A 16,983-nucleotide genomic window follows, 5' to 3' on the forward strand; every position below is an offset into this window, starting at 1 on the left:
AAAGGCATCTATCTAGAAAGTTAATCCTGTTTTTTTTCTCCATAGATGCTGACTGAAGACAAACATTCAGGAGGAAATGGGGTAAAACAATCAGGACAGAAGTAACCCGAGAGCAGCAAGAGAGCCTGTCCTTGCGACCTCAGGCAAGTGCCCCACCTGTGGGAGCTGCTGAATGGGTTGCTCGGCCCCTCTCAGCCAGAAGTGACCCGCACCCAGGCCACAGTCCATCTCTCACACTGATGCCATCAGATGCTGTCACATCAGCAGAATGTTTTCCCAAATTTCTTGTTCTGATTTTATATTATTTCACTTTCTGCACTGTTTTCACATGGCAATTGCCCAGTGTTCTTCGTAATTGCTTAATGTGATTTGCCTGTATTTCCCTAAAATATTGATTCTGTGGATTATTTCTAATTAAATATTGTGGTGATTTAAACCTATTGCTGCTTACCTCCATGTGACAATGCTCCAGGGATATGGAAGAGACAATGATTGCAAACCCATAAAGATTCCTTAGTAATCCCACTACTCAAAAGGTTTCTAAGCGGATCTGGACTCCATAGATGCAGGCAAGACTGGAAATAACACTTCACTTTGCTGTCTTTTTTTTCTTTATTCATTCAAGGGATAAGGGCATTGCTGGCTAGGCAGCATTTATTGCTCATCTCTAATTGCCCAGAGAGCAGTTTAGAGTCAACCACGTTGCTGTAGGTCTGGAGTCACATTTAGGCCAGACCAGGTAAGGATGGCAGTTTCTTTCCCTAAAGGACATTAGTGAACCAGGTGGGTTTTTCCAACAATCCACAATGGATTCACGGTCATCATTAAACTTTTAATTCCAGATATTTATTGAATTCAAATTCCACCATCTGCCGTGTAGGTCCCCAGAACATTATCTGGGTCTCTGGATTAACAGTCCAGCGATAATACCACTAAGCCATCGCCTCCCCTTATCGTTTGGGAGACCCTCAGCTGAAAACAGAATTGAAAGGAAAGTTGGTCATTTAGAAACCTGAAGGGAAGTGACGAGTCCACTACACGTTATATCAAATAAATTCATGTAAGTCATCAGTGTCGCTCCAATCACTAACATCACAAATGTTCGGTTAAGACAGTATATCTCAAATCTGCGCCAAAAGCTCTTTTTTTTTTAAATAGTGAAGTTTGACTTAAGAATGACTGGTAGCAACATTACTCGAGTCCTGAAAAGGATACCAAATATAAATATCCCCTCCCCTTCCCCCCATTCTGGAATACTGCTCAGTGGAAAAAAAGTTGAATAGAATACGGTTTAATTGTCGATAGCGGGGTTAGAGCGTGAACCAATGTCCTTCACTGACTGGGACTTCAAAGTGTTGACAGACTGTTCGCCAGCTTCTCCGAGATGGTCCCACTGCGTGTCTGTTCTCCCAATGCCTGCGTGCCTTCTGGCTCAGCAGCCAGACTGCCACGTTGTGTGGGCAGGGCAATAGCAGCGAAAAAAAAAAGTGGTCGAAATATGAGGCCCCGTATTAACTGGATCAGCTGCGTGGTCCCGAGAACCGCGAGGAAATTCCCTCCATTCTTTCTCATACTGAAGGATTATATGTCTGACTGTGTGTTTATGTCGGAGTGTGTGTATCTGTGTGTGCAAAAGTGTGTATCTGAGTGTGAGTTTGCGAGTGTGTTTTGTTCCTATCTCCCCGGACAATGATTGTCACACGGTTCGTGACAATCGGTAATGCCTCTCCCAGTGAGGGGGGTGGGGGAGGGAATATATTTGCATGAGCAGGGGTCCCTATTTCAATGACCAAACCACATTGTGTCCACACAATCGAGGCTAGTGTGCAGCTCCCAGTTAGAAAAATGAAATGGTGGGGAGGGAGAGAGCCAGCAGCACAGGAGCTGCAGGGATGTTCTGGAGTGGTTTCTGAGGCAGATGAGAGTGAAGTTGCGGGAAAATCGGAAAGTGATGTAACTGAACTGAGCTGCACATCCCAATGAGCGTGTTCCCCTCCCCGAGTACGTGGCAGTGGCGGTCCCAATCCTGAACAAATCACTGCAGCTCTCTGAGTATCACAGAACAGGAGAGAGAGAGAGAGAAATCAAACTCAATCAGCAACTTTGTGGAGCTGAAGAAAGCAGCAATTTGGCGAGAGGTGAACCTCTAGTTGAGTGCAGCCCGGCAGAGAGTGCATTCCAGGGCAGCAGCGACTCTCAGACATTGAAAAAGCAGCTTGTTCTCCTGGAGACTGGGCATTTTCTGCTTCATGACAGACATGACTTCCGTAAAGCAAAGGAATAAAAGCCACCCCGATCGGGGGTCTCACTCCAACCAGGACGACGTGGCGAAAAGGGGCTCGAAGGGAAGTAAAGCGGGGCCAGACTCCGGCTCGAGCATCTGCAAGGTGCTCAGCGGCTTCTTCATGTTCGCTGTGGCCGCCGCCGCCGCCTCACTGAGCGCCTGGTACCTGCACAGCCTCTCCCAGCAGATCAACCACCTTCACCGAAGGAGCGAAGAAACATCCCTGGAAAGCGGCGGCCTGGCGACCAAGTTGGAGACCGTTTTGCAACAGGTAAGAACTCCCCCCAGACACACACACACACACTAACCAACAGCATTTCTTTTTGAAGCTGGAAACCTAAAACAAAACCAGAAACTCAGCAGGTGTGGCAGCATTGGCGGAGAGAAAGTAGATTAATGTTTCGGGTCCCGTGACCCTTCTTCAGTCCTGAACTTCTGCTGTTGTTGAATATTTCTGATGTGTGTTGATGTCCACGTGAAGTCAGTTTCTCACTTGAACAATCAACTTCAGAATGATATTGCCAATTTTCACACGTGGCCATTTACATCTTTTACAATCCAGGATGCTATTCGTTTTGCCAATCCCACATTATCTTTCGCGCTTTTACCTTTACATCCGTAGGAGCAGGAATAGGCTATTCAGCCCATCAAACCTGCTTCATCACTCTAGAATCCCTACAATGCTGAAAGAGGCCCGAGTCCACACCAACCCTCCGAACAGCATCTCACCCAGACCCAGCTCCCTACCCTATCCCTGTAACCTCATATTTACCATAGCTAGCCCACCTAGCCTGCACAACCTTGGACACTAGATCATAGCCCATCCACCTAACCTGCACATCATTGGACTGTCGGAGGAGACCACAGCATCTGGAGGAAACCCACACAGTCACCCAAGGCTGGAATCGAACCTGGGCCTCTGGCGCTGTGAGGCAGCAGTGCTAAACACTGAGCCACCATGCCCACCTCTTGATTATGACAAATCATTTTCCTCAATGCCATGTACACAAAGTATCTCCCAGCCCTTGATGACCTTAATAATTAGAAATCTATTGACACAAAAAGACAAAGTGCTGGAGAAACTCAGCAATGTCTTGCAACATCTGTAGAGTGAGAAACAGGGTTAATTTTTGAGTCCAGTCACCCTCAGTCAGAACTTCTGAGTTCCTCCTGTGCTTTCTATTTTCTTGTCTGATCTCCAGCATCCACAGTTCTTTTTTTCATTATAGAAATTTATCGAACCCTGCATTGAACATGCTCATTGATGGAGTTTCAACAGCCCTCTGGGGTAGAGAATTCTATATTCTTCTGAATGAAAAAGTTTCTCCTCAATCAGTCCTAAATGGCTTGCCTTTTATTTTGAGACTGTTTCCCCCGGTTTAAGACCCCAGAGCCAAGTGAAACATCAAAAGAAATTGCTTTGAAAACTCAGCAGGTCTGACAGCATCTGTGGAGAGAAAGCAGAGTTAACATTTCGGATCCAATGATCCTTCAGTGGCACATCATGGAGATTCATGCTATTCTGGGTGGATAAATCTTGAGTTGGAATCCACGTGGTGTGAGTCTGAGCCATTCACTGAGGAATGTGATGTGGCTGTGGAAGTATGTTTGGCAGATACCTTGTCAAACACCAGGAACGACAACAAAAGTAATGTCAACAAATGAGAGAAAAGATTAGAATGGAAATCCTGTCGGAGAGAGGAACAGAACTTCTTCAAGATGGGCACACCTGGGAGAGATGAGAAAGTGAGTTAAACACTGAAAGAAAACTCAAAGAACTGCGGATGCTAGAAATCAGAAACAAAAACAGAAATTGCTGGGAGAACACAGCAGGTCTGGTAGCATCTGTGGAGAGAAAGCAGAGTTAACATTGCAGGTCCAGTGACCCTTCTACGGAACAGGCAGGTGAAACATCCTTTCTGCACCTGCATTGACTATCCCTTTAAAATATTATGAGATCACCTCTCATTCTTCGAATACAGGCTCAGACTCCTCAATCTCCCTCATCGGACAGTGCCACCAATGCAGGAATCCAACTGGTGAACATCCACTGCATTCCTTCTATGGCAACTATATCCTTTCTTAGACAAGGGGACCAGAACTGCATGAAAACTCACCTATGCTCAATGCAGCTGAAGAGAGATTTCTTTGCTCCTGTATTCAAATCCTCCTTCAATAAAGACTAACATACCATTTGTCTTCTGAACTGCATGGTCCATGAGACATGTCATGTCCTTCAGTCTATCATCGTCATCTACATCTTCAGTCTATCATTTTAAAAAATGTCTACATTCGCTGTTATCTCCCCAAGATGTAGTATTTCACATTGTTCCATATAAAACTGCACATCTGTACCTTATTGAACATACCTATGCCTCCAGTAATTTCTGCATTCTCTGTTTGCTGTGTTCTCAGTCAGGAATCAGCAGCAAACTTCAGTATCATTCACTCCTCCCAGTCCATAAAAAATAACAAAATGATCACTTCAAACAAAAACAAGCATCTGTTTACCCTTTCTGATACATGGTAACGTAGAAGAGTACAGCACAGGAACAGGCCCTTTAGTCCACCATGTCTGTGCTGACCATGATGCCATTCTAAACTTATTCCAGCTGCCTGTGCAAGGTCCATATCCCTCTATTCCCTGCCTGTTCATGTGTCTGTCCAAATGCCTCTTAAACATTGCTATTATATCTGTTTCTACCACCTACGCCAGCAGCATATTCCAAGCATTTACCAATGTGTAAAAAAATTGTCTCGCATGTCTCCTTTAAACATTCCCCCTCTCACCTTAAAGCTATGACCCTTATATATGACATTTTCACCCCAGGTAAAAAGAGTCTGACTATCCACCCTATCCATACCTCTCGTGTTTTATATACTTTCATCAGGTCGGCCATCAGGCTCTGATGCCTCCACATCCTTCCTATAGTGTGGTGCCCACAACTGCACACAATACTCCAAATTTGGTCGAGCTGAAGTTTTATACCGCTGCAACATAACTTGCCAATTTTTATACTCAATGCCCCAACCGACGAAGGTAAGAATCCCACCTTCTTTACCACCTTTTCCACTTGTGTTGCCACTTTCAGGGACTTGCACTCCAAGACTCCTCTGTACATTAATGCTCATAAAGGTCCTGCCATTTACTCTATGCTTTACTCTTGCATTTGACCTCCCAAAATGCAACTCCTCACACATATTTGAATGGGTACATGAATAGGAAGGGTTTAGAGGCATATGGGCCAAATGCTGGCAAATGGGACTATATTAATTTAGGATGTCTGGTCGGCATGGACGAGTTGGACCCAAGGATTTGTTTCCATGCTGTACAACTCTATGGCTCAATGACTCTATTATCCGGATTAAAATCCAGCTGCCATTTCTCCACCAACTTTCCAACTTATCAATATCCAGCTGTATCCTTTGACAACCTTCTTCATAATTTACAACTCGACCAATTTTCGTGTCATCTGCAAACTTACTAATCAGACCACTTACATTTTCATCCAAATATATGTGTTTATATGTTTAATTGATTGCATTTATATACCATTTAAAACCATATACTTGCAAATTTTTAACACTCTCTAACATGGTGAATATTCCAATGCCTACTTAACCTGATTTTGCCCTCACCAATCTGCCACTCCATCGATGACAATATTAGTAAGACTGACCACTGTATAGTTCTTGTTGAGACAAAATCTCATATTCACAGTGAGGACATTTCCCCCATCATGTTGTGTAGCAGTGTGGTAAAAGGAATAGATCAGATCTCTCAGCTTGAAATTGGCCATCCATGAGGCCATCAGCAGCAGTGGAATTGCAGTCAACCACAATCTATGATCTCATGGCCCAGTATGTGCCTCACCTCAGCATGCCCATTAAGCCAAGCACCACCTGATTTAGTAAGCAAATGCATGCCAAGAATGGCCTGAAATATAGCTAAAAATTGGATGCCAACCTGAAAAATCTACAATGTAGGGCTACATCCATGCTAAACAACAAAAGTTGTATTTTATACATGGACCTAAACAATCCTACAACTGATGCAGTCCTGATGCTATGAGCTCTGATAAAATCTGGCTGCACTGTTGAAGACTTGTACATCAGAACTAACTATGTCCCCCGTTCACAAGCTGTTACAGAACATCAACAAAACTGTCATCTACTCAACAAAGTTGGATTTTGTCCAAGTATTTGCTTTTCACTATAGACAGAATAAATTCAATTCACCCATCTACCACCCCATTTGAACTACCACAAAAGTGATGAAGGTGTTGTCACTGAGTCTACTTCAACAACCTTCCAAATGCACCGCTTCTAGCACATAGAATATAGGCATCAGGCACATGGGAACATCACTGCCCCTACAAATACCCCTCATGTCACACACCATCCTGACTTGTAAAAGTATTGTCCTCATTTGATGGTCACTAGGTCAAAATCCTAGAAATCCCTCCAGAACAACTATGTGAATGAACCTACAGCTACATGAATTTCAACAGTTTAAGGCGGTGCCTCATCACTCCACATTTTTCATTCATTCTTGGTATGTGGGCAACACTGGCTGGGCCAGCATATATTGCCCATCCCTAGTTGTTCTTGAGAAGGTGGTGGCAAGCTGTGTTCTTGAACCATACTATTCTGTTTGGCTCAGGTACACCTACAATGCTGTTCGGGATGGAGTTTCATGATTTTGTCTCCCCAGTGACAGTGAACAAAAGATGATATACTTTCAAGTCAGGATGGTGAGTGACTTGGAGGAGGGCTTTCAGGTAGCAGTGTTTTCATCTATCTGCTGCCTTTGTCTTCTAGATGATAGTGTTCATGGATTTAGAAGATGCCGGCTGCTTTATCTCAGGAATTTTGGTGAATTCCAGCAGTGCATTTGGTAGCGGGTACACAGTGCAGCACCGCTACCACGCATTGGTCATGAAGGGAGAGAATATTTGAGAATGTGGTTCAAATTAAGCAGGCTGCTTTATCCTAGATGGTGTCAAGCTTCTTGAGTATTGTTGGAGCTGCAATCATCTGGGCAAGTGGGGCATATTCCATCACACTCCTGATTTGGGCCTTGCAGATGGTGGACAGGTTTTGGGGACTCAGGAAGCAAGCTGCTTGCTGTAGGATTCCTAATCACTGACTTGCTTTTGTAGCCACTATGTTTATATGGCTAATCCAGTTCAGCTTCTGGTCAATGGTAAACCCCAGAATGTTGATAGTGGGATAATTCAGTGATGATAATGCCACCGAATGTCAAAGATGATGGATAGATTCTCTCTTGTTGGAAATGGTCATTTTCTGATGCTTATGCAGCATGAATCGCCACATGTCAATCCAAACCTAGTTATTGTTCAGGTTGTGCTGCATTTGGACATGGGTTTCTTCAGTGTCTGATGAATCATGAATGTTACTAAACATTTGCAAACATCCCTACTTCTGACCTTATGGGGGGAAGCTCATTGATGAAGCAACTGAAGGTGGTTGGGGCTAGGACACCACCCTGAGGAACTGGGAGCTCTTGAGATACAGTGTTAACGTCCCTATCTCTGAACCAGGAGACACAAATTCAAGTCTCACCTGCTCCAGAGTTGCATGATAATATCTCTCAACAGGTTATTTAGAAAATATCTACTTTGACGAATTCCTTTAGGAAGGTCCTGGAGTTGAGATGACTGTCCTCCAAGAACCATAACCATTTTCCTTTTTGCTACATGTGACTCCAACCAGCAGATAGTTTTCCCTCTAATTCCCACTGCCTGTAATTTTCCTCGGATTCCTTGATGCTATGCCACGTCAAATGCAGCCTTGATTTCAAAGGCAGTAATTCAAACTTCATATTTGGAATTCACCCATTTTGTTCATGCTTCAACCAAGATGGTAATGAAGTCAGGAGCTGAATAGTCCTGATGGAACCCAATCTGAGAACAGGTTATTTTTAAGCAAGTGTTGCTTGAAAGCACTGTAGATGATGCTGGTCTTGCCACTGATATTTACAGCACTTAAAATCTAAAGAAATTGCATCTTAGCTTCTGAACAGTTATTTTACAAGATTCCTTTGCACATGCTGTGACTCCTTGAAAAATTCAATTAAATTAGTCAGGTATATGTTTTTGAATATACCTGATTAATCCGTGACACTCCCGTTTTCATCAATGTTATGCTACATTAGGGACTCATGAGATTAAATTTGTAAAGCTGCAAACTTGGTTCAAATTCTTTCCTCGATCGGAATGTAAATTTGAGAATTGGACATGGAGATCAATGCTTCCAATTCAGTGATTCAGTTTAATCACCAGAAAATCACTGGTGCTTTGAATCAACTGCATTGTGCCTCATGCCTAGTTCACAATATGCTATTGTTAATGGAAACTTCATATTGAGGCAAATTCTCAAAACAAAAGAAGGGTATTTGATAGGCATTTTGTGGTGCAGTGTAGTGTCCCTGCCTCTGAGTTAGAAGGCCTACATTCAAGTCCCATCTTCTCCAAAGGTGTGTCTGAACAGATGAATTCAAATATCCATTAAAGAGGGCATTTAGCTGGAATAGGATGAGCAACCTTTAACAATCAGATTCTCCAAAAAAAAACAGGTGATTTTTTTTTCTCAAGATTTAACCTATAAATATTTGAACATTCCTTTTTTTAGAATATCACTGTTAACTATGTTATGATAGCAGCACAGCCCTTTAAATGTTAGGACAATATTGTTTTAAATAATTTTGATCCCTGACAGGCTTAACTATGAATTCATGCCCTTAGAAGACTTTTTAGTGAAATGTTTCCATGATAGGAGAACACATTTACATTTTTGGCAAGGAAAGCACAATATCATCACACAACTCTGAAATAGCTAACACTATCAAATTATGAAAAAGAGAAGACATGATTAAAGCAATGTCTATCAATGCCACCATCCAAATGCTGCTTCAGGCAATAAGTTAATATAATCAATAGTAGTGTTGGATAATCGAGGGATCTTATGACACAGTCCCTGCCTCTGAACCAGGAAGGCCTTGGTTTAAGTCTCACCTGCTCCAGAGGAGTGTAACAGCATCAAAAACAGAACAAGAACAGATGGGCACTGAACACTTCTTGAATGATGGTAAAATAAAGTTACCTGATTTTAGCAAAGTAGCTCAAAACTAGGCCTTACAGTCTTCCACAATGCTGCTACTACTTGCAGAATGAAATGTGTGCAAGATCTTCTCCCCAAGATTCTAAACACCTTCAGCTGTTTTTTACATGAAGGACAACTAAATAAATGTTAGCGTTGTTGTCTTACTTCCTGTTATACCTGCAATACTTTGCAACACGAGAATAGACATTTTGTGCCAACACACCAATGGCATGATATGGCACAAACTCTAAAGTGGAGCTCAGCACTGAGGAATTGTTAATTTATAACAATAAAGAATGTGATCCTTTTATTGTTTGGGTATGGCTATTTCTGTTTCTGTTATCCAAAGAACACAATGAAATATTGTTACCAGCAGAGATGTTCAAATTGTTTATTTGGCATGATGTTTGCCAGGAGTTATTTGAAACATATTGGTTTTACTCAGTTTGAGAGATATGGCCAATAAAGGCAAAGAAGTAAAAAAAATTTTTAAACAAAAGCTGTTACGTTTTTAACACAAGTTCAACTTCCTCCCCTCTTGGCATGATTTTAATGCAGGTACATATTATTAAATGTTAATAGTTCAAAGATTTGGGTAACAAAATGCTTGGCAAGGTCTTGTAGCTGGTACAATAAATTTGAAGGCAGAAATTCAACACCTTGGAGGCAACTTTCAACCTCTCTGTTGTTTGGCAGGAGTTATTTGAAACATATTAGTTTTACTCAGTTTAAGAGATATGGCCAATAAAGGCAAAGAAGTAAAAAAATTTTTTAAACAAAAGCTGTTACATTTTTAACACAAGTTAAACAGTATTGCTGCTGAATGAGGGAGCAGCTCAGAGGATGGTCCTGCTTAGTGATAAAAGAACCAGCTATTGGAGCAGCATCACAACAGATTTACAAAGAGGCAGAGACAGAGAACTTGAGCGGCGCTGTTGAAAACTGCCTCTGGCTGTGCTAGTTTAATCATGCATATTAGTACTGCTCCATTTGTCAATTTGTTTACCCTGGGCTTGTGGTGCCAAATAGACTTTGCTAGGTAAGTATGACAGCACCTGCGCTGAGGGGGCTGGGTTACTGCCAGGTAGGAATAATATTCATGCTGAAGCTTAACCTGCCAGGTTGCCTCAACATTGTCCCATTCCTTCCTTTTCTGAAAAGCTACAATATGTGGCAAATATCCTGCCCATGAATTCTTTGCCTCCCCAGCCCATGTTTGTCCAGTACATATGTTTGAATTTGAGATGATCCTTAAAGATGCCTAATTTGATGAAAATATAAGAACATAAGAAGAAGGGACAGAGTGTAGAGCATTCAATCCATTGAGAACATTCCTCCAGACAATAAAATCATGCCTGATTGGTTGTGGTCTCAATTCCACTTTCCTGTCTGATGCCATTAACCCTAAATCCCTTGTCAATCACAAACCTCTCTAACTCAGTCTTTGTAAAAAAAAAATATTGTAAAGAACCGTAGCATTACCTTGGAGGCGACAAGTTACAGAATACAACTAATACCATGGAAATTAAGCCAGATCTGTTTTGTTAATTATTGCTATGTTAATTTGAAAAACTAAGTGGCTGATATTTCATTTCTGTCTCTTTGTAGGTTGGGTCTGTATTGAGATTCATCGTGATGAGAGTTAAACCATTCAGAATGCAATGAATGGTTAAATGAATTAATATTTGATATTCAGGAGCACAGTTCATAGCTGCAACATGTGTCAATTACACAAGAAGTTAAGCATTCAGATGTAATTAGAGCAAAGAATGACAGAAGTAATTATGCTCAACATATTTTGTGCGATTTTTTGCAGTCACACATTGACATTACTGTTTTGCAGGTGGAATCTACAAAAATCTTGATGAACAGACTGGACTCAGTTGTGCGCCATACCCAACAGGAGTTGCAAGAAACTAATAAAGCAGTCAACAAGGGTGAAAGCAAGACAAATCAGATTACTGAAACTCTGCAAAAGCTGCAGAATGAAATCCTTCAAGACCTTTCTGATGGGATCCAAGATGTAAAAGATGCAAGAGAGAGAGATGTTACATCTCTTGAAAAAACTGTAGAGGAAAAATTAACAGAATTAACCAAATCAATCCACGATAACATTGTCGCTTTTACAGAAGTACAGGAGAAGAACCAGAATGACATCGATGAAATGAAGTCAAAGATCGGTTTATTGGAAACAACAGTTGAGACAAAAGGTCAAGAAATTATGATGTTAGTTGATAAACATGATCAGTTGAAAAGTGCCTTACATTCACAGGTTACAGCACAGGAAGCACTAAAGCAATCAGTCTCTAATGCTGAAATATCTCTCAATGCTGTGTCTGAAGAAGTTCACAATTGTCGTCAAGATTTACAGGAAACTAAGAACAGCTTGAATGACCAAGAAAAGGTACTGCTGTCAAAAGCAATTGATGCTTCAGCACGTGTTGAAAAACAAAATGGGGTATTTGAATCCCGATTATCTGTGGCAGAAGAAAACATTATTGCTTTGAATACAGCTGCAACACACTTATCTGAAAAGTTAGAATTCTACAATCTAGATTCTGTGCTGGATACAATGAGAGGTGTGGCTGAGTCTCAGGCATCACTCAGCAATGACATTCAAACATTAAAAGCAAACCTGAAAGACCTGCAAAACCCACCTACAGAGGAAGTACTCAATGCTGTACAGAATGAAATACAAGCTCTAGAAGCACGGCAGAAGGAACAGATTACGGAAGTACAATCAGACAACAAAGAAAACCTCAAACATTTGGCAGAGACTGTCACTGAAATAGGTGAAAAAAGTCAAAATATTGCAGCTGCATTAAAATCCATGGAAGAGACTATAAGGTCTGAGGTTGACGAGAAATTGTCAACGATGGAAAACTCCATGGATGAACTGAAGTCTTCAATCAGTGAGGCCAAGACTGATCTGGAAGTATTAGGGTCAACTGTGGACAGCCTACTCTCCAAATCTGGGGAGACTGAGACAGCGGAGGATGAACTGGCATCCCTAAAGCTGTCACTAAATGAGTTGCAATCTGATGTTGATAAATTATCAGTGTCTTTAAATAGAATGCAATAAGGTATTAAATACAAGTAGTTGGGTGAATTTTCAAAACAATTTCCATATCGTATTGAATCACTTGGAAATATAGAACATAATTGAGATTGTTTTAATGAGTTTTTATAACAGAATACAACATTGTAATGTATGGTCGAACTTTGAAGTTAAAGAAATAAAAGTTCTAAAAATAACCTTTTTTGTTCTACATAAGTTCAGTTCTATGAAAATAATGTGTAACATCAACCTTTTGAAATGAGATAGAAATGCTTCCAAGTAAAAGCCAACAAATTGCTTTGCATTCCCTTTTCAATGCAATGTCAATGTCTACAGATAGAGAACCCATGCATTTATTGTGAGTATGGGCCAATGGCCACCATTACTCTCAAAATGACATTCAGTAAAAATTGAACTCATGGCCCCCCATTTTGCCAGCATGAAATCATTGTTAGCCCATTGAATGTTCCATCGTGAACTGCAATGCCTAAATTAATCCAAATGGTATCAGAGAATAGAACATAATGTTGGCTGGCAGTGAAGGAATGTTGCACAGTTACCAATGCTGTTTTTCAGAGGGGCTGTTCAACCAATGCACTCACTGCCTTAATAAAAACCGAAAGAAGTGCAGATGCTGTAAATCAGGAACAAAAACAGAAGTTGCTGGAAAAGTTCGGCAGGTCTGGCAGCATCTGTGAAGGAAGAAAAGAGTTAACGTTGCGGGTCCAGTGACCCTACCTCAGAACCGTTGAGTTGTTTTCACTCTCTGCCTTCTTGGATGTAAAATATTTACTGTCAGAAGACTTCAGAAGAACACAGGGAAGCTCTAGCCAATTTGCTGGCCATTGTCTGTCAACCAATATTACTAAAAAGCAATTATATGGTCAGGATCACCTTGCTGCTTTGGGGACTGTGCAATGCAAAAATTGTTTGATAGCTTCCTGCATTATAAGGGTGATGTTGTTACAATTGCAACAGGATGACATTATGGAAGACATTATTATAAACCCACATTCTTTCTTTTTTAATCATAAAGGGAAATTACCTGAAATTAGTCTAAGTTCGTTAAACAAATAAATTTGGGTCTTATGTTGATTGTAAGTCCCTGAATATGAAAGTTTTGCAGAAATAGATATGTGCTAAGCACATTGTCATCTATTGGATCAGGTGTTGAACAAACTGAATAGCAATTGATAGAACAACCATTGGAGATTACATAAGAAATAGATTTTAAGCTTTTGTTTCCATCAGTTCAGGAAAATAAGCTCACCTGTTTAAAGTCTTCACTGGGATTGCCAGGCCACCAGCCTCTCCCCATGCCCTTAACTCTACCCCAAGACTTTAGCATCTGGCCAACTTGAGACCAAACCAAATTTGGTGTAGCCTGGCCCAGAATTTCACTGACCTTGTGTTCATTTTAAATGCAAGTTGAATTTCTCCACATTGTGGTAATAACAAGGGAACACAATGTATTCAATTGAATTTAGTTTGTCTGCTATTTAAACCAAGCTATAGTTCTCATCAAATTATAACCTAATCTACCATCGGAAAAGATAGCAGCATTCTCTGTTGGATATTATTGATGGAGTGTAGGATGTTCAACCAAAATCATAAAGGGAAGGACCGTTATTGTGGAAGATACATTGAAGGTACAATGGGTATACTGATAGTTTAATCTCCAATCCATCAACCAGCTGTCATATGGCACAAAACTCAGACCACACTTTCCATGTGTAGCTTCCTTCCAATCATCCTTTCAGGATTTTCCTTACATAATTCTGCCATCTTTTGGGGGCATTTACCTTCAGCCATCTTATAGATGTCCTGCCCAACACAATCTGAAACTTCACACAGGTATCTCCTAAGTAGTTTAATTCTAGCCAGTTTCTTATTACAGCTGGCACAAAAATATCTAACTATAATGTAATTGGTTTATGAGTTATTTATTGTTGAGCAAGTTGATATGGTAGTGTGCACTGCCTGAAGGCAGATCATTGGCTTCATCCTGAGCTGTTTTCCTGATGGCTCCTTTATCAGTGGTTATGTATCCTTGCCTCCCACAGTCAAGTAAGGATGCAGATTAAAAGTATACCTCATCTGAATGGGGAATCAAAACTATACTATTGTTATTAGTCTAAAAAACCAGTTCACCATCTCCTAATTGAACTAAGCGGCACCCTAGAAATACAAATTTTGTTGCTTAAGTGGATAGATAAGAAGCCAAGTTATGCAGCTTGTTAAACCCAAAAGGTTTATTTATGATTATGTTATTATCAGATGAAGATACCGAAGTCAATCAGAAAGTTAAACAGGAAATAAAGTTTGATGTCTGTTACAATGTCCCACTGACAAATAATGTAATCACATTCACTGGGGTGAATGAAAACATTCAAAATCATCAAGTATTTTTATTTAAATATTTTGGAAAAGAAGAATGATATTCCACTCAGCAGTAATTGATGGATTTTGACAAATGCGATGCTGGAAAAACACAAGAGGTAACGACTGGAATGAAGGTCAGTAAGAAAAACAAGTGGGCCCTTCAATAACTACAGCAATGATTTATACTAAGTATGGAATGCACTGCCTTAAGGAGACATGCCAATCAAGACATTCAAGAAAGTGCTGGAATATTATCTGAAAAGGAAGAATATACAGGGATAAGGCAGTGAAGTGGCACGAGCTGAATTACTCCTTTGGAGAGGCAGCACAGACATAACTAGCCAAATGGACTCCTTCTGTGCTGCAACCATTCTAAGGTTCCATATTTTATATGGTTTCTTCACTCTTGCAAAGTAGTTTTCATATATAAAAAATGGGTGCTTCCATCTAATGCTCATGAGGATCAGATGTTTTTGAGATTGTGGTAGCAAAAGAAGTCTGATATTTTTTCTTCGTCTTTATCTGGGTTTCATTTTCTTTGGCTATTGCTCTTTCCTTTGATGACACAACATACCAAGTCCCTAAAATAATACTGCTGGAACAGCTTCTGTTCTTCCCAGCAGTAACCACAGTCCTCAGCACAATCATTCCAAATACCTTCTTAATATCTGTTACAGATGTGGAGATGAACGATAGTACAAATATAGGGAGGAAGATGGGTTCAGTCAAAGGAAGGAATTTCTATACTTCTCGAGTTTTCCTTGAATTTTGAATTACAGATACACTGACTGTACTTTTCTCAACATTTTTGAAATAAATTTGTGAAAAATTTTCTCTTTGTCCCTGGTGACAATTTACAATTTAAGGTCTAAGAAACACTTTCAATGTAGAACATATTTCTTTGTATTGTTGTTTTATAGCAGACTCCTTTTCAGTAAAATCTTTCAAAGAGGGGTCACTTCACACTGTTCAGCAGAACTAAAATGAATTCCAACAAGTTAATCTTTATGGAATAGGCATTATTATAGCCAAGTCTTGAGAGATGAAGAAATTCTTCTTGTCATTCCTGAGGTTAGTAATTCAGAGTTTTGAATGTTTAAAGAGATTTTTTTCTTCCCTATAATTCAAAATGCCACTTGAACATGTATTGAAGCTATGAAGAACAAGCTAGACTAATCTCTTTGAGTTAATCAAGGTCAAGGAACTAGTTTATTGCATACTCACTCAAGTAAAGTATAAAAACTTATTCAAAAGGAAAAAGCACATCCCAAATTCAATGATATGCACACAAGAAAAAAAATACCATTCTTTAGCAAAGGAATTAAATTTTCAAATGTTAATCTTGAAATTCTGATGGTGTTATGTGATGTAATGTGTATGGTTTAAATGCAATAATATTATTATTTTAGAGTTTGGATTCCAAATGAGTGTTATATAGGTATCAGACTTTTCTTTGACAACTTGAAAGCTGTGCTGATAACCACACTATTTTAGAAATGCTAAATTATGAGAAGCCATTCATGTTGGTGCCATAGCAATTTACTTCAAGATGATTACAGAAGAATCAAATGCCCAATTGTTATTTTTTTGAAAAGCTGATCACATGGCAACAGAAATATTCAAGAGAGGAGGAGAAATCGTGATATTGTGCTTGGTCTACATCATCTAGAAATGTACATTATCAATAATGTGGAAGAAACTTATTTATACAGACGACAATTCTTTGGTTATTTTTGGAGAAATTTCATGACACAAACTTACAGTTGTTTCAGTGGAGCCTAATCCTCTTCCTGTATAAGCTAAAAGTCAATCACGTGCCTGGAAAAAAATGCTATAACAGATGATTTATTGAAAGCATGCATGATGGAAACAGAATACTATGATGCTAATGGACTTATGTAAAATATGATTGTTATGAAATTCATTGATGTCAATATATTGCAATTGTTAATGCGATATATGTTAATGTGATAAAGAAATGTGTTAACAAAGAATTTTTGATGGATAATAAAAATAACTCATTTTCATTCTTCTTTAGGGAGATGTGATGCAAAATATGTGATTTACATATATTAATCTTTGTAAAGTTTGGATTTCAAACTTGTGGCACATAGATAGAGGTCCAGTTTTTTTT

General features: G+C 39.9%; 1 protein-coding gene across 2 annotated transcripts; it reads left to right on the plus strand.

Moving 5' to 3' along the window:
- Positions 1-1,958: 1,958 nt before the first annotated feature.
- Positions 1,959-12,621, plus strand: LOC109915626 (cytoskeleton-associated protein 4). Of its 2 annotated transcripts, XM_048610401.1 has the most exons (3): positions 2,450-2,555; positions 3,514-4,030; positions 11,253-12,621. In XM_048610401.1, exons 2-3 carry the CDS (start codon positions 4,004-4,006, stop codon positions 12,489-12,491), a joined length of 1,266 nt encoding a protein of 421 aa, XP_048466358.1. In that variant the 5' UTR covers positions 2,450-2,555; positions 3,514-4,003; the 3' UTR covers positions 12,492-12,621. The 2 variants fall into 2 exon arrangements, with proteins under 2 accessions (XP_020370870.2, XP_048466358.1); XM_020515281.2 differs by lacking the exon at positions 3,514-4,030 and having other exon boundaries at positions 1,959-2,555.
- The last annotated feature ends 4,362 nt before the right edge of the window (positions 12,622-16,983 follow it).

The sequence above is a fragment of the Rhincodon typus genome, chromosome 22 (assembly GCF_021869965.1).
Source record: "Rhincodon typus isolate 14 chromosome 22, sRhiTyp1.1, whole genome shotgun sequence".
Taxonomy (NCBI): domain Eukaryota; kingdom Metazoa; phylum Chordata; class Chondrichthyes; order Orectolobiformes; family Rhincodontidae; genus Rhincodon; species Rhincodon typus.